Source organism: Microcebus murinus, chromosome 27, assembly GCF_040939455.1.
Source record: "Microcebus murinus isolate Inina chromosome 27, M.murinus_Inina_mat1.0, whole genome shotgun sequence".
In the NCBI taxonomy this organism is placed as follows: Eukaryota; Metazoa; Chordata; class Mammalia; order Primates; family Cheirogaleidae; genus Microcebus; species Microcebus murinus.
In genome coordinates this window covers 14865250-14891225 of record NC_134130.1, presented here as the reverse complement: position 1 = coordinate 14891225, position 25976 = coordinate 14865250, and the positions used below count along the sequence as shown (strand labels likewise).

At 40.1% G+C, this 25976-nt stretch overlaps 1 protein-coding gene across 1 annotated transcript in view; it reads left to right on the top strand.

Moving 5' to 3' along the window:
- Positions 1-25976, top strand: part of ENPEP (glutamyl aminopeptidase) — a 66657-nt gene that overhangs the window by 7363 nt on the left and 33318 nt on the right. The window contains exons 2-8 of the mRNA XM_012766191.3: positions 4065-4206; positions 6720-6851; positions 13487-13607; positions 16343-16497; positions 17288-17401; positions 20336-20470; positions 22827-22892. Of these exons, the coding sequence (XP_012621645.3) occupies positions 4065-4206; positions 6720-6851; positions 13487-13607; positions 16343-16497; positions 17288-17401; positions 20336-20470; positions 22827-22892 (865 nt within the window). The remainder of the gene's footprint in view (positions 1-4064; positions 4207-6719; positions 6852-13486; positions 13608-16342; positions 16498-17287; positions 17402-20335; positions 20471-22826; positions 22893-25976) is intronic.

Genomic DNA, 25976 nt, shown 5'->3' with positions numbered 1-25976 from the left:
CAAGGACACTGAAAGGCTGAAGTTTTGTCACTTACTCAAGGTCACACTTTTTTTTTTTTTTGAGACAGAGTCTCACTCTGTTGCCCCGGTTAGAGTGCCGTGGCGTCAGCCTCGATCACAGCAACCTCCAACTCCTGGGCTCAAGCGATCCTCCTGCCTCAGCCTCCCGAGTAGCTGGGACTACAGGCATGCACCACCATGCCCGGCTAATTTTTTCTATATATTTTTATTTGGCCAATTAATTTCTTTCTATTTATAGTAGAGATGGTGTCTTGCGCTTGCTCAGGCTGGTTTCGAACTCCTGACCTTGAGTGATCCTCCCGACTGGCTTCCCAGAGTGCTAGGATTACAGGCGTGAGCCACCATGCCTGGCCTTACTCAAGGTCACACTTAAGGCTTCAAAGTAGCATCAGAATCTAAGGATTTTTACTCTTAGAGAAGGGTTCTCTTTATAAAATCATATTGGCTCTGCACTTTAAAAAAGAAAAAAAAAGTACACATTTTGTAGCTCTTCTGGTTGATGAGTGTCACTTTACCTATACCAGTGTACATCCAGGTCCCAGTAACTGAGTTGCACCTGCTGTGATTAACATTTGTTGAGAGGACCACTAAGATGTCACAGCACAGTGACATCTCCAGCACTGTTTCCTGTCCAAGGATATTGTAATCCGGGGAGACAGGTCTTGCCTACAATCAGGAGAAAAGGTGATAACGAGATCGAACATTCTCCTCTCTCCTGCATCCTCTGGACTATCTACGCTCTCTAGCGTCAGGCAGAGAGTGAGTGAAGTATTTGAAAGCCACCCAGAGGCCTTGCTCCGGAAAGTGAAACTCCACTACCGCTCTACATCACCTGCCATGCAGGGAGGCGCCTCGCGCTCATATTCTCAGATTTCTTAGCTGGCTGATTCCTGGGGCCTGACTAAGCGAACACTCGCAGGGAGTGACTTGTCCTTTTCCTCTGCTTCTGGAAGAAATCAGAAGCCAGAGGAACTCAGAAGAAAAAAGCAGCTGACTAAACATGGGGTTGGAGCTTGGTGGATCTTACTATAAAACCTCAGTCCTGTGGGAAAGTGTTCAGGTTTTCTTTATCTTCTAATGTATTTGCAATTAACTACAATCTGCAAGGTGTTCAGAAACTCCCATTGACTACACTGTTAATGTCACAAAACTAATAATTATTCTGTTACAGAATAAATGCTTAGCTGAGGCTTTTCTTGGGTAACTTTTTTATTTTGAAATAATGTCAAATTTATAGAAAAGTTACAAAAACACTACGAGGAGCTGCTAGAAATAGTTTACCCAGATTCACCAATTGTTTGCATTTTGTCCCAATTCCCCACCTTTTAGAGAGTACGTTGAGACATCGTTTCCTTTTATTCTTTAACAACAGAGTATGCTTTTTCTTTTTTCTTTTTTGAGACAGAGTCTCACTCTGTTGCCCCGGCTAGAGTGCTGTGGCATCAGCCTAGCTCACAGCAACCTCAAACTCCTGGGCTCAGGCGATCCTCCTGCCTCGGCCTCCCGAGTAGCTGGGAATACAGGCACATGCCACCATGCCTGGCTAATTTTTTCTATATATTTTTAGATGGCAAATTAATTTCTTTCTATTTTAAGTAGAGATGGGGTCTCACTCTTGTTCAGGCTGGTTTTGAACTCCTGACCTTGAGCGATCCGCCTGCCTCGGCCTCCCAGAGTACTAGGAGTACAGGCTTCAGCCACCGCGCCTGGCCCAGAGTATACTTCTTAAGTATAGATAGATGCATTCCCTAACATAACCACAGTACAATACAATCAGGACATTTAACATTGATACAATGAGCTAAATCACGACCCATAATCAAATTTCATCAATTAACCCAATAATGTCTTTTTAAGCAATTTTTTCCTAGTCTCTTATCCAGTCTGGAACTGTGATTTGCATTTAGTGTCGCGCAGCCTTTTAGAGCCCTTTGCACTGAGTCCTTAGCCCTCCCTTGCCTTTCTCAATGTTGATATTTTTGAAACGCACAGGGCAGTTATTTTAAGAATGTCCCTCAAGTTTAGTTTGTCTGACTTTCCTCATGATTTAAAAATGCAAGTCAAGCGTTTTTGTTGGGAATGTCACAGAAGTGCTGCTGTGTCCCCTGAAGGCATCAGAAGACTCATCTTGTTGGCTTCTGTGATTATTAGTGGAGCTGTCTTGGATCGCTCGCTTAAGGTGGGGCCCGGCAAGTTTCCCCATTGTGAAATTACAGTTATTCTCTTTGTAAGTAATTTTCCGGGAGATTCTTTGAAACTATGCTAATATCCCTTCCTCATCAAAGTTTCACCTACTTGTTTTTGCATCCATGGATGATTTCCTAAATCCATGTTTCCTTAAACAATTATTAGTAGGCAATCTACTATAAGGAAGAGCTTTCCCTTCACCTCCATTTATTTCTTCCTTTTAAAAATCAGAGTAAAGATTCATGGATTTTTTATTTTATTCCATGGGTTATAATTCCATTATTTATTTTGATGTTCCAATACCTCCAGATGTGGCCGATCTAGTCAAATCCTTGACTATATGAAATTCCTGGACCAACATAAAATGCAGACTCTTCGCATGGCCTGGGATATTTTCCTGATCTGGCCTCTGCTGACCTCCATCAAACTTGTCTTTTGGCCCAGTGGCTCCTGTTTCACTGGGTTTCAGCTACTCGGGACATCTTTCAGGTCCTCAGCCACATCGAGTTCTTTCCCCTTACGCCCTTTGCGCCTAACTGTTTGCTCTGCTCAAACACACTTTCCTTAATCTTCACTTGTCTGACTTTTTATCAGGATTCAGATCTCAGCAAACCATCATCTATTCCAAGAGAGCATCTCTTTCTACTCTGCCTAAAGGTGCTCACCACTTTCCTGGCCAGTCATCCTCTGCCACTTCCAGTGTTTTGTTTTCTGTATAGCTCTCATCACTCTCCTAAACTATGTGTTTATTTGTGTGTTTATTGTCTAACACCTGCAAGAAATCTGGGACCTTAGCTATACAGTCTTTGTCGTTCCCTTAGCACCTACAATGATGGCTGCAAATGTGTCCATGTGTGCTTAAGTATTTGCATGTATGCACGTGCGTGTGTGTGTGTGTGTGTGTGTGTGGTCTATGTAAGGAGGGGATGGGCTCAATGAATATTCACTGGATGAATATACGATCTAATAATTTAGCTTGACATTCTTTATGCTATGCCTTCCTTAGTCCCGGAGAATCCCGACAGACAAAATATGTTCATTATTAATGAATATAAATCAAGATTTCTTTACTTTTCCTTTCTTTTATACTTTTTACTTTGCTTAGTTGTCTAAACAAAGAAACAACAATGCTGTTAGTATAATATGCTTACATGTGAAAATGTGTATGTTTGTTAATATTTTTTGCACCATTACTCAGAAAAAATATTTTCAGTTTGAAATTATGGAAATACTAAACATGAACGTTTTTGTTTACACGAGCGGATGCCTCATTAGAGCCATAAAAGAATGTTTCTGTCTCTTTCCAGAAGTGGGCTTTAAACTAGGCCAAAGGTGGCTTCACCTGGGGCTTGCCCAATGCCGCCCCCGCGGGGAATCGAAACGGGCTTGTCCCTGGTGTAGCACAAATAGGAAGGACTGTGCCATTAGGGAAGGGAATTGGGGACTCTGGCGTCTACTCCCCTCTGTGACAGGGCGCAGCTGTTCACCCCTCACAGGACCGTTGGAAACAAGCTTTTGGGTTTGGCTTTGTGTTTACTTGTTGCTCAAGGGCTCTGGGGTGGACAGAGTGATAGCTCATAATTGGATTTAGTTTTGCTCAGCCACAGATTTCTAGTTAATGGCACCAAAATATCTAAATATTTACATAAAATAGCCTAAGCGGTCTGTCTCAGGATTTATCATTTCTTTATTAACCTAAAACTTTCAGGAAAGACTTTGACAACTATTTGAAATGTTGAGCTGCATATTAAGAAATGTGATAGGAATAATTGCATAGTTGATTTTGTTCTAGGAATAGAAACATAGGGGCTGTGGGAAGAGGCAGTTTGTATTTTGTTTCTGTGTTTGCCTTTAAGGAGCATAGCGGCTACTGATCATGAACCGACAGATGCCCGGAAATCCTTCCCCTGCTTCGATGAGCCCAACAAGAAGGCAACTTATACAATATCTATCGTCCACCCCAAAGAATATGCAGCACTTTCAAATATGCCGGTGGCGGTGAGTGTGTTTAAATGTTTTGTTTATGCAGACAGTCTGTTTCAAATATCAGTAAATTGCCTGATTTACTATGGACAAGAACCCACTGAACACTAAAACTAAATGTGCACTCATAGTTTAGTTGGAAGATTGAAATACACTTTGGCAATTTCTTTTTCTTTGAGTCTTAGAAGTCTTTTTTTTTTTTTGAGACAGAGTCTCACTTTCTTGCCCAGGCTAGAGTGAGTGCCGTGGCGTCAGCCTGGCTCACAGCAACCTCAAACTCCTGGGCTCAAGCGATCCTCCTGCCTCAGCCTCCCAAGTAGCTGGGACTACAGGCATGTGCCACCATGCCCGGCTAATTTTTTGTCTATATATATTAGTTGGCCAATTAATTTCTTTCTATTTATAGTAGAGACGGGGTCTTGCTCTTGCTCAGGCTGGTTTGGAACTCCTGACCTCGAGCAATCCGCCCGCCTCGGCCTCCCAAAGTGCTAGGATTACAGGCGTGAGCCACCGCGCCCGGCCGAGTCTTAAGTCTTTAAACTAAGATATCACAGGCCAATAAAAAAGCCCCTCTGGAGTTTGTAAGCAAGAGAGAATACCAGGTACATACGTCAGCTTCCGCTCTGCGTAGCTGACAGCTCCTGCGTCGTGACGAGTCACAGTAATAGCAAACTAATGGAATTACAGACTTTAAAATATTTGAGGGCCTACTCACTATTTAGTTTTCAGTTGAATATAAACCTAGTCGTTTTTTTTTTTAAAAAAAGAGATAGAGCTATTGTAAAAAATGATCACAAATGCTGGGTTGTAGAAGCCAACTCCAGGGAACACTAAGTAGATTTTTCTGGTCAATGGGAAGTTGACCAGAAGTTAAATGTTTTTAAAAACCAAACAAAACAGGTCACAATAATTTCTGCCTGTATAATTATTAATTAACTTAAGACTCTTTCCTCTGTCACTGTTCCTCATCTCCATAGTGGGTAATATAGTTACCTAGAGTGTCCTTAGCTCAAAGTTGAGGCTTCTCATAATCTCAGCATTTGACCTGTAAAAAGGGCAGGCTCGACTTTAGGTATAATTGTCATCTTCCTAGTACCAGAAGGGTACTTAGCCCTAAATTATACCTCCCATCTTTCAGATCCACTCTCCGAAATATCGTCATCGAAATGAATCTCTTTTGAGGGTAAATATTTCTTGAAAAAGCAAAAACAAAATAAAGCAGGCAAAAGCTTGAGAGTATTAAAATGTACTGTCATCAGCCATCCATGCGCCCATGTGAACTAGTTTTTCAACTTGATTTCTTCTGGTGTCAGGCATCCGAGAAATTAAGCTTTGATTGGAGAAGAAAGAGGAAGGGATAATTTGAAGCGGGACACGCCGATCAGAAGACCGGTCAGGGTAGAGTGCTGTCAGCATGCCTTGGCACAGACGGGGCAGTGAAGGCCGCAGGAGAGAGAAGGCAAACCTGCCGCCCTCCGCTTAACATCCCCCCTTGTGACCTTCTCGCTGGGCAGAGTTATGCTTTACCTTCCACGAGACCCAGATAGTTGTCCTGGAAGGAGAATACCCGGGTCCTTGGAGACCAGACGGGTACTGCTGGGTCGGCCCTGCCGAGGGACTCGCGTGGCTGAGCCCAGCGCTTCCACGCGAGCACTCGCCCACACAGGCCTGCAAAGCCGGCCATGCGCGACTCCACTCCGGCCCCCTCGCCCGGGCCCCTGTGAAAGCTTCCCACGCAGAGAGTGACTTAGAGTGGCTGCAGGGAATGCGGAAATGTTTACCTGCGCAGGTGTTCCTGGTGAAGCCTGGGGACGGGTGACTGCCGGCGAGGACAGCAGGGCTGGCATAGACCAAAACCCAGATGGCTCCGTAGCTGCGTCCTGCAGTGCAACCCTTCTCTCTATTCATGGTGACCAAGGCACGACTTTAGTGACCAGACCTTTGGTCTTTAAAAGAGGCCAACCTTCTGCATGCCTGACTGCTCGCCCGCACGTCTCAAATCAGCAAATACCTCCTCAGTTCTTCCTCAGTGCAGACGCGGAGCACGAGCTCATTCTTCATGAAGGGATTCCAGCACCCTCAAATATTAGGGTCACATTGTGTGTTTAGTGTGGAAAGATAAACTTCTTTTGTGTGTGTGGGGGGAGGGGGGGACAGAGTCTCACTCTGTTACCCGGGCTAGAGTGCCGTGGCATCAGCCTAGCTCACAGCAACCTCAAACTCCTGGGTTCAAGCAATCCTCCTGCCTCAGCCTCCCGAGTAGCTGGGACTACGGGCATGCGCCACCACGCCCAGCTCATTTTTTCTATATATTTTTAGTTGGCCAATGAATTTTTTGTATTTTTAGTAGAGACGGGGGTCTTGTTCTTGTTCAGGCTGGTTTTGAACTTCTGACCTTGAAAGATCCTCCCACCTTGGCCTTCCAGAGTGCTAGGATTATTGCAGGTGTGAGCCACCGTGCTCGGGGCAACTGCTTGTTTGTCTTGTAAAGGATTGATAAATAAAAGATTATCTTTTGTTCTCAATAGAAAAGAGAGTCAGTGGATGATAAATGGGATCGAACAACTTTTGAGAAGTCTGTTCCCATGAGCACCTACCTGGTGTGCTTTGCTGTCCATCGGTTCCAGGCTGTAACGAGAATGTCGAATAGTGGAAAACCCGTGAGTCTCATTACATTTTGGAAAGTTACCATCTATACATTTGCAATTAATTTACTACTCTTCTTAGAACAGTTTTTTTTTTTCCCTACAACATGCCAAAAAAAGACCATTAGTCACCAGGGTCTGTGATCTTGCTAATACATCAAACAATATAGAAAAATGTAAGCTGAAAGGACACAGGTGAAAAAATGAGCAAACACGACAGACATAGATGTGCATGGCCTTGAATTATTTTAAGGGGAAAATTCGCTATAAATCAGAAGCTAGTTCTTAAATACACGAGTAGGAATATATTACATGTGGGTATGCCTAATTTAATAAAATGGTGAATGCATGGGGGGGGGTCCCAGGTAGAAACCAGAAGGGAGGAAGAAACCAGAGGTAGAGGAACATCCTCCGAGTAACTCAGCACTGAGGATTTTGTGGTGCCATTCCTATATAAAAAATCCAGCTGGCAAGTGGTAGAGATCCAAATTGCAAATTCTTTCTAAATACTGCACCTTGCTAAGCATTTTGAAATGTGATTTTCTGAAAATATCTTTACCTCTTCACCAGTCATTGGAGGGGCAGGGATAGATTCTTCTATGTCCTGTGTAAGTAGCTTCTGGAAAAATTTACCTTCATTTTGGTATAGTACGGGTCGATGCTGAGACATCCTAAACCCGGGTTTGCAGTGTGCTGCCCCTGCTGTGTCCACGCTACAGTGGGAGGGGGGCGTCCCAAGACCTCGGCAGAGGGGCTGTGGTCACGATGACTCATCAGATTTTTCCTTCCCTTGCCACATAGGGTGCTTTGTGTGACCTTTAGTCATAGCAAAGGGCACTGCCAGTGGGTAACAGATAATACCAGATATGAAAAAGAAACAGTATCAGAACGACAAAGTTGTTTCTTCCAGGTTGTGCTGCGTGTAGTTGACGACACGCCTCTTGCCCAGCACAGAGGAGAGGACATTAGTCAAGCTTGCTTTTTCTTTCGGTCTCAAAGAAGGCATGGAGTTTTTGTCTGAAGGTGCTTTCTTCGTCACTCAAAATTCAACTGCATGGCTGTCTGTCATCACGTGCAAGTGTTTTCCACAGCAATTTTTAAAAATCATTGTTCCATGCTGGGAAAGTTTTTCTGTTTTGGGTAGAAACACCAGGAGAAACAGAGAGGCTAAACAATTCTACTAATGTTGATATAGTTTCATAAATAAGATCAGTGCAACCAACCAATCAGCAGAGGACATTATAGTTGGAATTATTTTCTATAATAACAGGGACGGTGAGTTTGAATTTCCAGTATGTCCTCCGAGCAAGACACTTATTTGTAAGGTAGCTACCCTAGCTGGGAGAGTCAGTAGAGCTTGTACCAGTTAGTTAGCTAGGTTCTAAGGATGGATTTTATATAAAGGATTTGGAGTGACATCATGGAAAATCTAATTTGGCAAAAGATTTCCAAATGCCCTGTATTTGGTAAATAGATCTTCACTAATTCTTCTATGAAAGCTGAGAACATAACATTCTATCTTAAATCAGTGCAGTAGTTTCAACATTTGGGAGGGAAACAAAGATAGTATTGTCATAATATATTACTTTCTGACCATCTACTTAGTAAGAGAGCAGCAGAAGCCAAATTCCCTTTTAAAACTTCTCAGAGGCCATGGAGCCAGACAAATTCTAAGAAAACAAGAAAGGAACTGAACACAGTAGGTTCCTCCCTCCACTTCCTCCACACCTTCTACAGAAGACAGGCAAGCAGAGTTTTCCCTCCAGAAAAAAACAAACAAATAAACTGTGCGGCTGTTTCCTTCAAAAGTTGGACAGAACCTTATAGGAAAAATTTAAGGCATCTAGTGTGATTGGTGGTACTCTGTAGTAAATTCTTCCTCTTTGGCATTTGGAAAGTTCCCCCTCTGGCTGTCTACACACTTATTCTAAATAAATTGAAATCTAACAGTTGGCACCCGTCCAAGTACAACATGCTCTGGGTATGATTTTCCACTTCAGAGAGAATTACAGGAAAATCAACCTACTTAAATCTCCTGAAATACAACATCAGAGGAAAACCCACACCAGCCCCATAGTCCTACATTCTTACTGCTGAACAGACATCCTAAGACAACCAGATATATGAGGAAAACAAAACATAAAAGGAAAATATCTAAGACAAGCAAAAACACAGTGAGAGTAAATAGCAATAATTGAAGAAAGAGCAGAGAATTTTTAAAAACTCACAAATAATTAAGTGTGTACACACAAAGAAACTCTACACTCAGAGATTAAAGAAGATATGATCATAATAAAATAAAAAAAAAAAAGTGAGGAGGAAACAACCAGAAGTAGTAGTAAGAGTTTAAAAACATGATCTTCAAAGTACAACCTGGGTCTGACCCTCAGGAACCTGTTTCTCCCCAAACTGGAGCACAATAAGCCCATTGCCTCCGTTCCTGCCCATGGCTTTGTATTTTCATTGTATTCATACACGTGTTTATATTGTTTAAAGCCCTGATATGTCTCATGGGGTTCCCATTTTTATTTTATCTATGATTTCTGAGTGTTAGGAACAGTGGGGCACACCAAAGTGTAAATGTACTATCCTGACACAAGTCCTTATATTACTTTTTAATTAAAAAAATTAAAGTTGAAGCTAAGCAGTTGTTATGTACACCATTTTTAGTAGGAATTTCATGAATCAAAAGACTATTCTTATCTACTCTGCTTCTTACAGTTTTATTCTGGCACATTAATCTCCTGCTATTCATAATCAGATTATATGATGCAATCCAAGAATCTGTAATGCCCTGATTAAACTCTCCTGGGTGTATTTTTCCTTCTCACAAGACTTCCTTTATATTAATAAACACAGAGTCAAGGCCTGTGTTCTTCTTAATTGTTTCCTTGGAGAGAGCACAGCAGACATTAGTGGTTGAAAACCATTAATTATGTCTAAAATATCATCGTTGCTCATGAGAAAAATTAGATTGGTTTTAAAGGTATCTCGGAAGACTTTTGACTCTGTATATATTCTTTCTGGAGGATGAATTGCATTACATTTTCATTCAATCCTAAAAATAAAAAAGGAACTTGAAGAGGTATTTAGAATAGTTTAGCAACAATTGACACCAGACCCTGATGGAAGGATTTTTTACAGCTCTATTGGCAAGAAACCTACTCCTGAGGCTTTCTTGAGGTTTAGTTGATTGGTTAAGGATTTTAAAGTAAAGGAAATTATTGAATTTTATGTCAGAAAAACAAACAAAAAAAACCCCACAAACCTTGAACTATACAAAGTAAAGAGAGATTATATGACTTTTCAGTTAGGTGAATTAACACTTGAGTTATCAAACTAAACATGTGATCCTATTGTTTTTGTAGGAGTCTTATCATAGGAAACTATATCCCCAATAAGTATGTCATTAATCTGATAATACCACTCAAAGTTTTGCATTGGGATATATTGCAATTTGTTTTTAAATCTAGAACAATGTGGATTATAAATATATACTTTTTTTTGGTGCCATGACTCAGAAAATATATTTTTAATTTTAAATTATAAGTTAAATATACATATATTATAGAAAATTTGGAAGAAAAACAGGCAGCAGGAAAAAGAAAAATTACCCATATTTATTATATGTAAAATTATTCTAAGTTATTAGGTTTGTGATGCCTTCTGAGGTATATTTGACCTACAGTAACCTTGCCAGAATATTTTAGCTTTGCACCAGTCCGTAAGAAATCAAACTCAGGCCAAATTAAATAGCAAGAGTGATCCTGTTCCTGGGGAAACAGAAAGTTCTAATTAAGCCTTTAGTTTCTCTAGGGCAATTGGCCGCTGTCTTATATAAAGAAGACTACACAAGAAGGAACAGTTTACCCTGTTGGGGAATCATTTCAAGTCTAGTCAAATTTTCCTGATCAGAGGAAGAGATTGGGAAGAACCGTTCAGTAAGAGAAGGCTGATGGAAGCTGTTCTCCATTTAATTAGGTTTATACTACAACCATATTAATTCTAATAACTCAGCGGAAGAGGCGTATTGTGCTTCCTTTCAAAAAGCCTTACAGGAAGATCCCTGATTACTGCAGCTAGAATTATACCTGTGAATGAATTCTTCCTACTGGACTATGTCTTCTTACTGGCTTCCGTCTTAGTTCACTGTTTGTTTGGATTAGAAAGATTGGTGGAGGGCAGAGAGTGTGTATGCCATGCATTGTTTTTTTTTAGATAGACTTTATTTTTTATAACAGTTTTAGATTTTATGCCATGGATTTTGATCGATGTATTTCCCTTCATGGAAATAGTGTTTTTAGACAAAAGTATCATTGTTTTAATACTCAGAGATATATTTGTATGTGAGCTCCTTTATATGTTATTTTCCTCTTTTTTCTTGCTCCCCTTAGGACTTTTTCTTTATCTGTGGCCTTTGGGAGCTTGATTATTAAATGCTTTGAGGTAGTCTTAGTTGGTTAAATCTGCTTAGTGTTCTATTACCTTCTTGTACCTGAATTTTAATATCTTCCTCTAGGTTTGGAAAATTCTCTGCCTATATATTTTATAGTTGTGGAGCAGATGTTCTGTAAATCTCTGTTAGGTCCATTGGGTCTAAAGTTCAATTAAGTCCAATGCTTCTTTATTGGTTTTCTGTGTCCATCTGTCTAGTGCTCTGAGTGGGGTGTTGAAGTTCCCCACTATTATTGCATTGTTGTCTCTTTTTTATAGATCTATATTATTATTATTATTATTGTTGTTATTTTTTTGGAGACAAAGTCTCACTCTGTTGCCCAGGCTAGAGTGAGTGCCGTGGCGTCAGCCTAGCTCACAGCAACCTCAAACTCCTAGGCTCAAGCAATCGTTCTGCCTTAGCCTCCCGAGTAGCTGGGACTACAGGCATGCGGCACCATGCCCAGCTTATTTTTTTTCTTATATATTTTTAGTTGGCCAATTAATAGTTTCTTTCTATTTTTAGTAGAGACGGGGTCTTGTTCTTGCTCAGGCTGGTTTCGAACTCCTGACCTTGAGCGATCCTCCCGCCTTGGCCTCCCAGGGTGCTAGGATTACAGGCGTGAGCCACCTCGCCTGGCTGGATTATACTATCTTGGAAGGAAGCTGCTTAAAAGGAGTCCATCACACCTCCAAGAAGGTTGAGATGATCATTGAGTGAGTTGTGTTGTCTTTGAAGGTGAAGATGAATTCATCTTTTTTTATGCAAATAAGGCAAGAATGTCAGTTACCCAGTGGGTGTGAGAACAGTGAACCAGTGCTGGAAGCTGTTTCAGAATTTGTTCTTTAAATTATTGACTCTTTTCGGTGTTCTTTACTTTTAAGAAAAAATGGCTTAGCAACCTCAAACTCCTGGGCTCAAGCGATCCTGCTGCCTCAGCCTCCTGAGTAGCTGGGACTATTAGCCACCATGCCCGGCTAATTTTTTCTATGTATATGTTAGTTGGCCAATTAATTTCTTTCTATATATAGTAGAGACAGGTCTCACTCTTGCTCAGGCTGGTTTCCAACTCCTGACCTTGAGCAATCTGCCCGCCTCAGCTTCCCAGAGAGCTAGGATTACAGGCGTGAGCCGCCGCGCCCGGCCAAGATGTGTGCTTAAATGAATTCCCAAACTAGCAAGGCACTGAGAAAAATGAAGAGAGCAGACATCATTTCTTTTTTCTTTTTTCCTTTTTTATCTTGAGCTGCCTGGTCTGGTTAGGTAAATGGTCTTGAACTTACTAACTGATGGCATCTTTTGCTTTACTTGAGGGTTTTAAATCAGGTTTTAAGTTTAGAAGTTATATTTTATTTGAATTTCTCGCAAACTTCTAGCAAACACTAGTTGCCTGAGGCACACTTTCCTCTTTTACTCACTAAGACATGCCGAAACAGCTTTGCTGTTCTTAGGCACAAACCCTAGCGTCCAAGGACCACATCTGATTGCATAACACTATGTGTAAGTGGATCCTTGATCTCTTATTTTACAAAGTCATATATGCTTAGAACTGAGGGGAAAGTTGATACTTGATTTGATTTATAAATTATGTTCCGGGGCACAGTGTAATACCCTGGTGACTTAGAAGACTGATGTAGCTTACCAAGATGACTGTCTCTCGGGAAAATTTGGGATCATTATGTTTTAGGCTCTGGGAGAAGAATAGTTGAAATATCAGAAAAGTAATATGGAATAACTGGATAAAATAGCACAAGTGGGCAACATATATTCAAGGGCTCTTAGGTGAGAAAAAGCACATGAATTCATTTCCTCAAAGACAAACTACAGAGAGAGAGAGAGGGAGAGAGAGAGAGAAGAGAGATGGATGAATGGATAGATACATGCATACATAGATTCATAGGTATTAAGAAGACAATGTATGTTCTAAATAGAAAAAAGTAATAACATTTTAAATGTCTGGGACTCTGTGCCAACCATTATGTCTTACATTATTTTTAGTCATTAAAATCACTCAGTGAGTTGCAGAATTTTATTGTCATTTTACACGAGTCTCAGTGGTGTGATCTATCTGAGACCACACAGCTCAGATGGGGCAGAACTGGGATTCACATCAGACCTACATGGCTCCAAAGCTGACTTTCTTGCATGTATCAGTTTTTGTGTTTTATTGAATGAAGATTAATTTTCACTGAACTTTTTGTGTTTTGTTTAATAGCTCACTATTTATGTCCAGCCAGAACAAAAGCACACAGCTGAATATGCTGCAAACATAACTAAACTTGCGTTTGATTATTTTGAAGAATACTTTGCAATGAACTATTCTCTTCCTAAATTAGGTGAGAATCATTTTTTATTCTTATTAATATAATATTGCCTTTGTTTCCACCTAAATTAACTTACTTCCTCCAATGATATCACCATTAGTTAATGGTCCTCCCTATGTTCTTTTTTTATATGCCTACAATATGTGTCTACTGCTTATTTGGTGCTGAGAGAGCCATTCCGGATTCCTTCAGGAATAATGTCTACACCCTGTTCTCATGTGATACACATGCAGTCTTTCATTTCCACGTGGAGATGAAAGCATTGTGCACCCCCTGCAGATCTTGATAATGACACAGCCAGGAATAGCAGCCTACACCAGCCGATTTTAAAATCAGTACCCAAACCGATAGCTTCCACTTCCTCCCTGTCATCAATGAGTTGGAAAATAATAGAGATAAATGATGTTGTGATAGTCCCATGTGCTTCCAATCTTTCCATTGTTGCACAAGACAAATTGTAGATTCTCCAGCAGTTAAAGTGGAACACTGGTGTTCCTTCCAGAAATACTTTTTTCTAATATAAGGGGAAGTATGCTTTCTTTTTAAAACAAAAGTGTGGCCGGGCGCGGTGGCTCACGCCTGTAATCCCAGCACTCTGGGAGGCCGAGGCGGGCGGATTGCTCGAGGTCAGGAGTTCAAAACCAGCCTGAGCAAGAGCGAGACCCCGTCTCTACTATAAATAGAAAGAAATTAATTGGCCAACTAATATATATAGAAAAAATTAGCCGGGCATGGTGGCGCATGCCTTAGTCCCAGCTACTCGGGAGGCTGAGGCAGGAGGATCGCTTGAGCCCAGGAGTTTGAGGTTGCTGTGAGCTAGGCTGACGCCACGACACTCACTCTAGCCTGGGCAACAAAGCGAGACTCTGTCTCAAAATAAAATAAAATAAAATAAAATAAAATAAAATAAAATAAAATAAAATAAAATAAAATAAAAGTGTGCCTATAATGACATCAGGGTGGATATGACACTTCTGTCAATAACAGAAATGCTTTATTAATAAGCTCGAGTGCTATTAGTGAAGACTTTAAAGAAAACACCTATATAGATATTTGTAAGGATGAAATGAAGGCAGTAAGAAAACAAATCAACCAACAAATAGAGCTCACGCCCATCTTTCTGTTTCTGCCCTTCACTTTAACAAGTGATCAAAGCATCTGCAGTGCCAGATTCTCTGCATGGGTTAGCTGTGGCTCTGAGCAAGTGTGTAGCTGCTATATTTTCTCTTCAATGGAAACAGTTCCATTTTTGATTGCTTAACAACTATTAGAGAAGGAGACAGACAGAAACAAAGTTTCACTGAACTCAGAATAATATTTAATAAAATATTAGGCACATGAATGTAAAGGTCATTTCTCTTTATCTCACTTGTACCACCCGGGAGAACCCGGAAAGTGGAAATCTCACATATCTATTTCTTTCTTCTCTCCTTCTTCCTTCCCCCCAACTCCTTCTTCATACTCTTTTACGTGCATTTTCAACCTTTTCAGAAGCAACTCTATCTTAGACTCCTTAGAAATGACTTCTACATTGATTATACTCTAAAAAAAAATAAATGTAGTGGAGTTAATTAATTATTAATATAATGACAATAATTTCCTGAGAAATGAGATTACAAAAAAGATCTTTGCTCCAGGATTAGGTGCAAACTACACTCCACAACATTATGAAAAATACTGATTCCTGGGGCAGAGACCTCTCCACCCTTTAAGTGATATTCTTGTGATACAATAACCAAACCTAAAAATGAAGATATAACATGAAAAGGAGACTACTTGACCTCTATTTAAGATAAATCTCTTTTCATTCTTTTATAAAAAGCTTAAGAATCTTTTAACCAGAAATAAAGGGCCTTTTCTTATATGTTAAAGGAAAATTCAATTTATTTTCACTACTGTGCCTCAGTTAAGTTATGTGTAATAATAAAGAAATCACATTCCGATTATAGTTCATTAACCAGAGAAGCCGTATTTTGCCCACTCATCAACTGAGTGTTTTCTGTTTGGGTTGCAATAGAGAAATGATCAACACTGGTCCCTCCTGTCCAAGATTATAGCTAAGATTTCAGGCCCCAGCAAGAATAAAGAATAGATAGAAAGTCCTCATAGAATCCAATATTTTAGAACTGGAAGGGAATTTAGAGAGAATACAGTCAAGTCCATGTTTCTCTAGCTTATCTAACACATATAAATGGGTGGTGAGTGATCAGAATGCTAGGGAATCGCGGTGACCTCAAATCATATAGAATTAGAGAAAAAATATGGAGTTTTATATTCTCTAGTATTCTGTATCCTTGGGTGGAAATATGTTTCTGTGTGCTTAGAAGCTTTGAATTTCGAAGTCCTCATTGGAAACTTCATTCTCTTTTTCCTCACAACTTATCTCCCCAAACCAGATGCTATCTATGAGCTACGTGAAAATCATGGGGGAAAGCTAATAAAAATGAGTCCAGTGAAGGACAAAAGACATAAAATTGTAGAGCCTTGAAAAGAGTGTGGCCTTTAGTGTCCTTCCTAAAAAAAAAACAAACAAAAAGAGATACATCGATATTTGGAGCCAACAGGAAAAGCTCCCTGGAAATCTTGAGTGCATTAGGACTGAAATGTTGGCACAAATGATTTTTCATTCTGAAAAAACTATTTTTAGTCTTTTAAAAAACATTCATCCAAAGAACTTAATTTGTTATGAAATGCTGTGAACAGATGGAAAGAATGTATTTCTCCCTGGACTCTCTCTTTTCCCATAGATAAAATCGCCATCCCGGATTTTGGCACCGGCGCTATGGAGAACTGGGGACTCATCACTTACAGAGAAACAAACCTGCTCTACGACCCTAATGAGTCAGCCTCCTCAAACCGACAGAGGGTGGCCACTGTGGTCGCCCACGAGCTTGTGCATCAGGTATAGGGTCTTACCATCTAATCAGCTTGTTTTTTAAAGTGGCTTAAGACCACGGGAATAATTCAAATTACTTAATTATTTATGACTTAGCAAAGAAAAAATAGTCAACTCAAAAAAAAAAAAAAAAACCTTGCATGACAGTCTTTCTTAGTGCTAATAGACATTTAACCATAAAGAAACTTTATAATACATTGGCTGGGCGCGGTGGCTCACGCCTGTAATCCTAGCACTCTGGGAGGCTGAGGTGGGAGGATCGCTCAAGGTCAGGAGTTCAAAACCAGCCTGAGCAAGAGCGAGACCCTGTCTCTACTAAAAATAGAAAGAAATTGATTGGCCAACTAAAAATAGGAAAAAAAAATTAGCTGGGCATGGTGGTGCTTGCCTGTAGTCCCAGCTACTTGGGAGGCTGAGGCAGGAGGATCGCTTGAGCCCAGGAGTTTAAGGTTGCTGTGAGCTAGGCTGATGCCATAGCACTCTAGTCTGGGCAACAGAGTGAGACTCTGTCTCAAAAAAAAAAAAAGAAACTTTACAACACATTGGCCTTTAAGAAATACATAGGAGGCCTTCCTATAAATTTATATATTCCCAGTAATACCTAAATAAAGGCAATAAACTAGGGAAAATTTAATATATTTACAAATCAGGATAAAGCAGGAAATAAATATGATGCCTGCCACTTCTGTGTCACAGTGACAAAATTTACATAGACAAATAAATGTTATGAAAATTTCCAGGCCTCTCTGCCATAAGCATAAGAATTTAATTATCCCTGTATTGCTCATGATTTCAGTGGTTTGGAAATACTGTGACCATGGACTGGTGGGACGACTTGTGGCTCAATGAAGGATTTGCGTCTTTCTTCGAGTTCCTTGGAGTAAACCACGCAGAAAAAGACTGGCAAATGGTGAGCCCTAAACACATAAGCTCCGAATCTCGACTTTGCCCCTGCAAAGCAGCCTGAAGCCTTTGGACTACGGCAGTGGTCCGAGGCGGGGGCCAAGTGCAGAGGCGAATTAGGAATTCCACGGGGAGAACGGTGTGGAACCAACTGACTTCCACGGACCTGCACCTCGCTGAGACCTTTGCCCGGGCCCTAGAGGGCAACTGAGCCCCACAGTCTGGGCACATGGCTGGCAGAGCCACACAAAACACACGTCACAGCAGGAAAAACATTAAGTAGCGTTGAAAACGCTAACTGTGTGTTCAGGAAAGTATCCCTAGCGCTAACCCTTCTGAAAAATGTCAAAGTCTTGTTTTGTGAGCTACTTGCCTTAGAAAGATTGCTAAAACGCGTTGGGGCGGTGGTTAGAGCATACTCTTAGTAGGTAGACTCAAGTTCAAATCCTGGAGACATCGTTTCTTAGATGCATGACAGGGGATGTAACCTTGAGCAAGTTACACAAGCTCTCTGAGTGAGTTTTCTCCTCTGTGAAGTAAGAACATTATTCTCTATGTTGTCAGCTTAAAAGCTCCCAAATGTACATACAATGACGATCAACATAACAGTGCGCCCAAGAGGCCCAGAATAGAAACTTTTATGAACCTTACAAAAAAAAAATTTTTTTTTTTCAGAAAAGCTGGGTATATTTGCTATTTGTATTTAGGTCATGTGAATACTCTTCCCTGATTGTATATATGGAGGTATAAATACGCAGACGTGCAAAAGTAGAGAATCGCAAGAGGTCGTGTGCTGTGTGAAATATCGCCCTCTACTGGAAAGAATGCAAAACGTTAGATGCTTGCCGCTCTTGCACTCTCCCCAGCCTATTTTAAAAAGTGAAAAAGCTCATTTGCAACAATTACTTCTTCAAAAATTTTACCCAACCCAGGGTTTTCCAACCATGGAACTGCTGACATTTTGGACCAGATCATTTTTTGCTGTGGGAGGCTGTCCTGTGTCCCAGGCCTCTGTCTCTTAAATGTCAGTAACCGCTGGCCCAGTTGTGACAGCCAAAAATGTCCCCATGTATTTCCAAATGTCTCCTCGGGGTCAAAAATATCACCAGTTCAGAAACACTCGTTACTAATTTTATAATTTATTGAACATAAAACTGTATAAATGGAAAATTATTTTGTGCTTTATTTTCTCTCTTAAAGTAACCTGATGCCCTTCCTATATCAAAGTATTATAAGAAATTATAATATTTTAATATTGTCTAATATGCCAATTTCAGTGTCTCCAAAACACTAAATACCAGAAGAATTTGATATGCACTTCTTACAATGAAATTTAATCACATGGTCCAACACAATAATTCATTTCTTCATCCATTCATTCATTCTGCATTCAGCAAACACTAGAGAGGACCCCAAAATGAAAAATGCATAAAACACATTTCTTGCCCTTAAGGAGTTCCAAATTTAAGTTCTCGTGGATGGAGGGGTCCGATAAAAAAAAGATAATTTTATAAGAGAGCTTGGTCAGCACCACAATAGTGGACCCTCATTTCACAAGTGAAAAATCTGAGGGCCAGGAAGGTAATAAAACTTTCCAACGTCACACAGACAGTTGGTAGCAAAATTAAGATTACAGTTAAATTTCCTGATACCGAGAATAGGACTCTTTCTACTTATCTAAACTTCTTAGGTGTACAAAAACAAAAATCCAAGTCAAAATGATCTTAATTGGCAGTCATCACTGGACAATAGTACATTGCCTATCATATATGAAAACCATAAAATTAGAAAATGTAAGCTGAGATAGCACAGACCAATATAATTTTTAATTTTTTTTAATTAGTAGTGATTAAACAGAAGTAAAATTTCAGTATCTTATGCTTAAGAATCAAAATAATAGTAGCAGCTAATGTGTTAGGTTTTCACTCCTTGGGAGGTACTATGTATGCCAAGTGCTTAGCACTTGAATTATGAATTATGTCATTGGACTATTTCAAAAACTAGATGTCATTGTTACCTCTATTTAACAGATGAGGGGCTTGCTTAAATTTACATATCTATTATCTAAGTCTGACTATACTGCTAGGCCTGTCTACCACTGTATATGCTGAGAAAACTTAGGAGTGAAATGAGAAATGATTATTAGAACTAAAGAATAAGCTAAGGCCGGGTGTGGTGGCTCACGTCTGTAATCCTAGCTCTTTGGGAGGCTGAGGTGGGCAGATTGCTCGAGGTCAGGAGTTCAAAACCAGCCTGAGCAAGAGCGAGACCCCATCCCTACTATAAATAGAAAGAAATTAATTGGCCAACTAATATATATAGAAAAAATCAGCCGGGCATGGTGGCACATGCCTGTAATCCCAGCTACTTGGGAGGCTGAGGCAGGAGGATTGCTTGAGCCCAGGAGTTTGAGGTTGCTGTGAGCTAGGCTGATGCCACGGCACTCACTCTAGCCTGGGCAACAAAGCGAGACTCTGTCTCAAAAAAAAAAAAAAAAAAGAATAAGCTAATATTTTCTTTGATTAATTATGAATCAGACAAATTCAGATAACAAATCGGTGCATATTTGGCCAGTAGACATGCAATAAATAACATCACATAATTCTCAAAACAAATCTGTGAGGTGATGTCATTCCCATTGCATAGATATGGAAACGGGGCTTGAAAAGTTTGGCAGATAACCAAAAGTCACACAGAAGTAGCAAAACAGAACTCACAGATATGTGTGTCTTTCCGCTAGGTGACAGGGGAAGACATCAAAGCAGTTATAAATAGCAGGAGGAGTAGATAATCCATATAGATCAATGAGTGTAAAATATGATTAAGTTGAAGATGTACTGTTAAAGCAATTTGAGTCACTTATATTTATTTTCCTCCAATTTTTCTTATATGTAAACCAGTATAAAGGAATTACTATATTTCTGTCATTCTGTCATTTCAGCGTGACCAGATGTTACATGAAGATGTATTATCTGTACAAGAAGATGATTCTTTAATGTCTTCACATCCAATCATTGTCACGGTGACAACCCCTGCCGAAATCACGTCTGTTTTTGATGGAATATCCTATAGCAAGGTGGGGGATCTATGACATCGCTTTGAATATCTTCCTGTTCTGTGACTTTTCTTTTTGTAGGCACGTAAAAATGGCAAGGACGGTGAGACTGTGCCGACGAGCTCGGAAAACACTGCAGAACTTATTCCGAGTGCCGAATACTCAGTGGTTCGCACTTTTCAGTAGAACCGATCAATGCTAGTCATTGCCACAGATTTTGAAAAAGATTTTTAAAAATTTCCCTTTTCACTTTTGTTTATGACTATTTTCATTCTGATAATTGAACATTTAGACTTTAAGCATCAAATTTTAAATTGTTTTATTTGATTTTTTTTGAAAAGACAATAAATCATCCTTCTTGTTCTATGTGGTCAACAATAAATGTCATATATGTAGGAACGTTTTCTAGTGCAACTTTTTTTTTTTTTTTTTTTGAGACAGAGTCTCACTCTGTTGCCTAGGCTAGAGTGCTGTGGCATCAGCCTAGCTCACAGGAACCTCAAACTCCTGGGCTCAGGCGATCCTCCTGCCTCAGCCTCCCGAGTAGCTGGGACTATGGGCATGCGTCACCATGCCCGGATAATTTTTTTCTATTTTTGGTAGAGACGTGGTCTCGCTCTTGCTCAGACTGGTCTCGAACTCTTGAGCTCAAATGATCCTCCTGCCTTGGCCTCCCAGAGTGCCAGGATTACAGGTGTGAGCCACCGCGCCTGGTCAAATAGAACATTTTAGCGCTTACAATAAACATTTAAATCCAACTCTGCTAGAAGAAAATACTTCGATCTATTTTTGGAAAAGATGTAAATATAACTTTGTTAGCACTTTTTGTTAGCATTTTTATCCACTAAAATTTTGTGAAAATTTGCCGAAAATCTATAACCCAAAGTTTTATGTGACATACTCTCTCCCACAACATGTCCTATAGTTTCTCCTTCAAACATATGCATTTCTGTGTATAGCATAATTTAAAATTTTACTTTAGTCATTTTCTGCCTCAGCTTCTCGTGGTTTACCCACTACATTAGTTTTATTGAAGTAAAAGATACTATAATTATTAAAACACGTACTAGGTAAAACTGGCTTGAGTGGAAAAAACTTCTGTATATTAGTATTTGAAATTTATAACATCATATTTTTGGGCTTTCTCTCTCATATTATGCTCATGGTGTCTTTTCTTTCTTTCTCAGTCTCAATGATTCTTTTAATCTTTCCTTTAAAATGAAAATTTCTAATCCACTTATAGCCTATTCTAATAACTCACATGGGAGAAGTTTAAATTTATTGAATCAGTTTTTCCTTGAGTCCTAGATATTCCATGGGTTGGTCAGGAATAAATAAATGTTTCTAAGTCTTTAGCCTTCTAATTAGATACAAAATTAATTCAGAATGCTTAATAAATTATAGTAAAAATTACTAACTCAAGAGGGAAGGCAGTTTTTCTCAGCAGCCATTTGAAAATTGATTTAAAATTGTATAAATAGTTCATTTTGGTACTAATCTTATAAAACATGGAAAGAAAGTAGAAAGCAGAGGTATTCATCAGATCCTTCAGATGAAAGAAAGCCAAATGAGATAGACCACTCTTGAAGAGAAGGATTTTATGCCTAAATTATCTATTCATATTATTTGACCAGATAATTTCTCTACTATATACTTCCCTCTGATAAATATTATTCTTATTTTAATTATAGAACTATATTTAATAAATTGCTAGAATTTTACCTTGAAACTACTTTCCTGATTCATCAAAGAACATTTCTTAAAGACTGTTTCTCTTTTATTAGGAAAGCGCCATCTGCTGGTTTATTTGGGGAAGTGCAACATCACTATTTGAGCCTCAAGTCCCTGAAATGATGGCCATTTTTACAATTTCTCTTTACCTTTTAGTTATTTAATTTAATTAATTTTTTTAGAGACAAGTTCTTGGTATGTCATCCATGCTAGAGTGCAGGGGTATGATGATAGCTCATTGGAACCTCAAACTCCTGGGCTCACGAGATCCTCCTGCCTCAGCCTCCCCAGTAGCTAGGACTACAGGCATGTACTACCATGCCTGGCTAATTGTTCTTACTCTTTTAGGAACAGGCTGGTCTCAAACTACAGGCCTCAAGCAATCCTCCCACTTCAGCCTCCCAAATCACTGAGATTCCAAGCATAAGCCATCATGCCCAGTGCCTTTTACTTTAGAAGCGTAGATAGAAGGAGTGTGCCAACTGGTATTTTTATCCTAAGATAATAGACCCATGCAATTTAGCAGAATCATCTTGAAGAAATAATGTCACAAATATGATCGTGAAATATGGTCACAATAGTGATAACTGATATTTGTTTCTTACGTATCCTGTATTAGTTTAATTTGCCATTTTTTCTGTCGTAGGGAGCTTCCATTTTGAGAATGCTTGAAGACTGGTTAACACCTGAGAAATTTCAGAAAGGATGTCAGGTATTGTTTACTATTTTTAGTGGCATTAAAAGTAAATCACACTGATCTGTGGCTGGTATGTGATTAATCGAGGATAATTCCTTTTTAAATTTCCTTCCTCAGGGATAGATAATGTAGCAAAAGATGAACAGGCGATTTCACATCCAGTTGAGTACCTACATTGTATCTGTAGTCATCATTTAGCAGAAGTTTCATAGAGAATTTTCAAAAGCGTGCTCAGTTTAGTATCCTTTACATGTGTATTAGTCAGCGTGGGATGCCATAACAAAATACCATAGCCTGGGTGGTTTAAACAACGGAAATATATGTTCTCATGGTTTTGGAGGCTGGGAAGTCCAAGATCAAGGTGCTGACCAATTCCCTTTGTGGGGAGGACCCTCTTCCTGGCCTGTAGGTGGCCAACTTCTTGCTTCATCCTCCCATGGCAGAGAGAGAGAGAGAGAGAGAGAGAGAGAGAGAGAGAGAGAGAGAGAGAGAGAGAGAGAGAGAACACAAGCTCTCTGGTGTCTTACAAAAACACTGACCCTACCATGAGGATCTCACCCTCCTGACTTCATCTAGCCTGAATACCTCCCAAAGGTTCCATTTCCAAATACCATCACATCTGGTTAGGGCTTCAACATTTGAATTTCAGGGAACACAATTCATTCCACAGCAACATGATATGATATAAAAATGTAAATCTATCTATAAGGATCTTCCCTTACAGTGACGATGAGGCGTCACCCCCCTTATTATTGGATTGGAAAATGATCGATATAAATATTCTTCTTAGGATGGGTCAATGAATAAAGAGGGACTGCTTCCTTTGGGAACAGAAATGGCAATAAACTTCCCAAAGCGTTTCACGCATCCCGCTTAAGTGGCTGCTTCGTTCCCGTTTTGTTCTTCCAGTAGACCCCACGCCAGCAGTCCCAGCCTTTTGGCGACGGCCCAGCCACCGCGGACGGGAGGGCGGCCGAGCCCGTCCCCGCAAGGCCACGACGCGCCGCCAGCGGCCGGGCAGGCGGGGCCGCAGCCCCAAGCCGGTTGTCTCGGGCTCGTTCTTCTTAAACTGTACCAAAGTAGCCACAGCGTGTCCCCGCAACGGCCCCGTGCACAGGCTGGCGCGGTCCAGCCTAGGAATGGACCGTCTTCCTCCCCTTTTCCGCCCGCCTGCGTCCCCCTCCTGCATGCCCAGGTCCCAGCGCGCCGTGCTGGCGCCGCGGCCCGGAAAGCAGACAGGTGGCAGCAGCGCCCCCTTCTGGCGCCCTCCGAGAGTGCAGCACTGCGCTGGGTGTCATTCCCCAGGACAGGGCCACCCTCCCCAGAGCGCTCACCACCACCCTGTCTCCTATGTGGCGTTTAGCCCTCTCTATACCACCCCCTAAAGAAATGGATCCCTGTCTATCTGGCACTGAAATACCTGAGTGACTATTCAAGTAAGAAATAAGACCAGGGTTTAGGAAATGTTTGCAAAGTTCATCGGTACGTTTTCCTCCTTTGTCCATTACTGAAATGTGTTGTGCATATATTAGGGGCAAAGGGAGAAGCTATGTGTTTGTGCTTATGTGTATGTGAGAACACATCAGCTTCAAACTCAAATTTTGTCATATCCTCTCTCACTGTAAGCACTTGTAACCAGGGACTCTGTCTTCTACATCTTGCTTATACTCCAGTGCATAGTCGAATGCATTACATATATCAGGTGATCCAGAAAATGTTTGTTAAATGAATTAATGAGTGAATAGACTATTATAAATAATACAGAACATGGAAATAAACAAAATTCCTTTTCAAGAATTAAGTTAAAATTCCATTTGCATAGTTTTTATTCTACATTTAATTGTAATTGATAAACAGCCTATTCTTGGTATATTCAGAGTTGATTTCAAATTAAATAATCTTTCATAGTAACTTTTTTTTTTTTTTTTTTTTGAGACAGAGTCTGGCTTTGTTGCCCAGGCTAGAGTGAGTGCCATGGCGTCAGCCTAGCTCACAGCAACCTCAAACTCCTGGGCTCGAGCGATCCTTCTGCCTCAGCCTCCCAAGTAGCTGGGACTACAGGCATGAGCCACCATGCCCGGCTAATTTTTTATATATATATCAGTTGGCCAATTAATTTCTTTCTATTTATAGTAGAGACGGGGTCTCGCTCTTGCTCAGGCTGGTTTTGAACTCCTGACCTTGAGCAATCCGCCCGCCTCAGCCTCCCAAGAGCTAGGATTACAGGCGTGAGCCACCGTGCCCGGCTTCATAGTAACTTTTTTATGGAAGTACCAAAAGAGTCCTTAAAAGTGAATAGCTATTCTAATAATTCAATAATATTCTCACATTTCTCATAAGTAATATCTGTTATAATCAATAATAAAAAGCAGTCTTATACAAAATGAATATTTCTCAAGTTAAAATAGTCTTTCTTTACCCTAACTGTGACTACACAGGGTGCTGGAAACTGAACTAGGATGAATAGATATTAATTTTTTATATCATTATAGTGCTATGGAACAAATTTACCAAAAAATACCAAAACACTCTTTTTCTTTAATATTCAAACACTAGCGAATACCTGAAAATGTTATGTGATCAATATAAGCCAAATTCAATAAGTTCTCAGACCAACTGGAACATTCCTTCATATTGTTTAAGCATCCAAACTGTATTCTCCTCGAATTGTTATTATCACGCTGTGATTGTTGTCCTTAAATCCCACGATCTGTGAAAGTGGAGTTGAAGGTCTTTCCCTAGAAAATACTAACTTTCTCCCCAAAATGACTATCCCTTAGCTAACCTGGCATGATGCTGAATCTGGGGGTGGCTAGTTGTCTGTTCTCTTTCCTGCTCACCACCTTCCGCCAAACTCAACCTCAGAAATCAAAATAGGCACGGGGCAGGGGTGAATGATCACATTATCAACTGGAAAATCTTTAAGGCTATAGTTGTACAGAAGAAAGTATAGTAGATAATAGGGTATTCATGACAGTTATGGGTAGAAAATAGGAACTGAGAGATATATTTGTCTTTTCTTTTTCTTCTAGTATCAGTAGTATCCCTGATAAGACAGAAATGGCTCAGCTGAAAGAGTCTTTTCCCTTCCTGGGATAC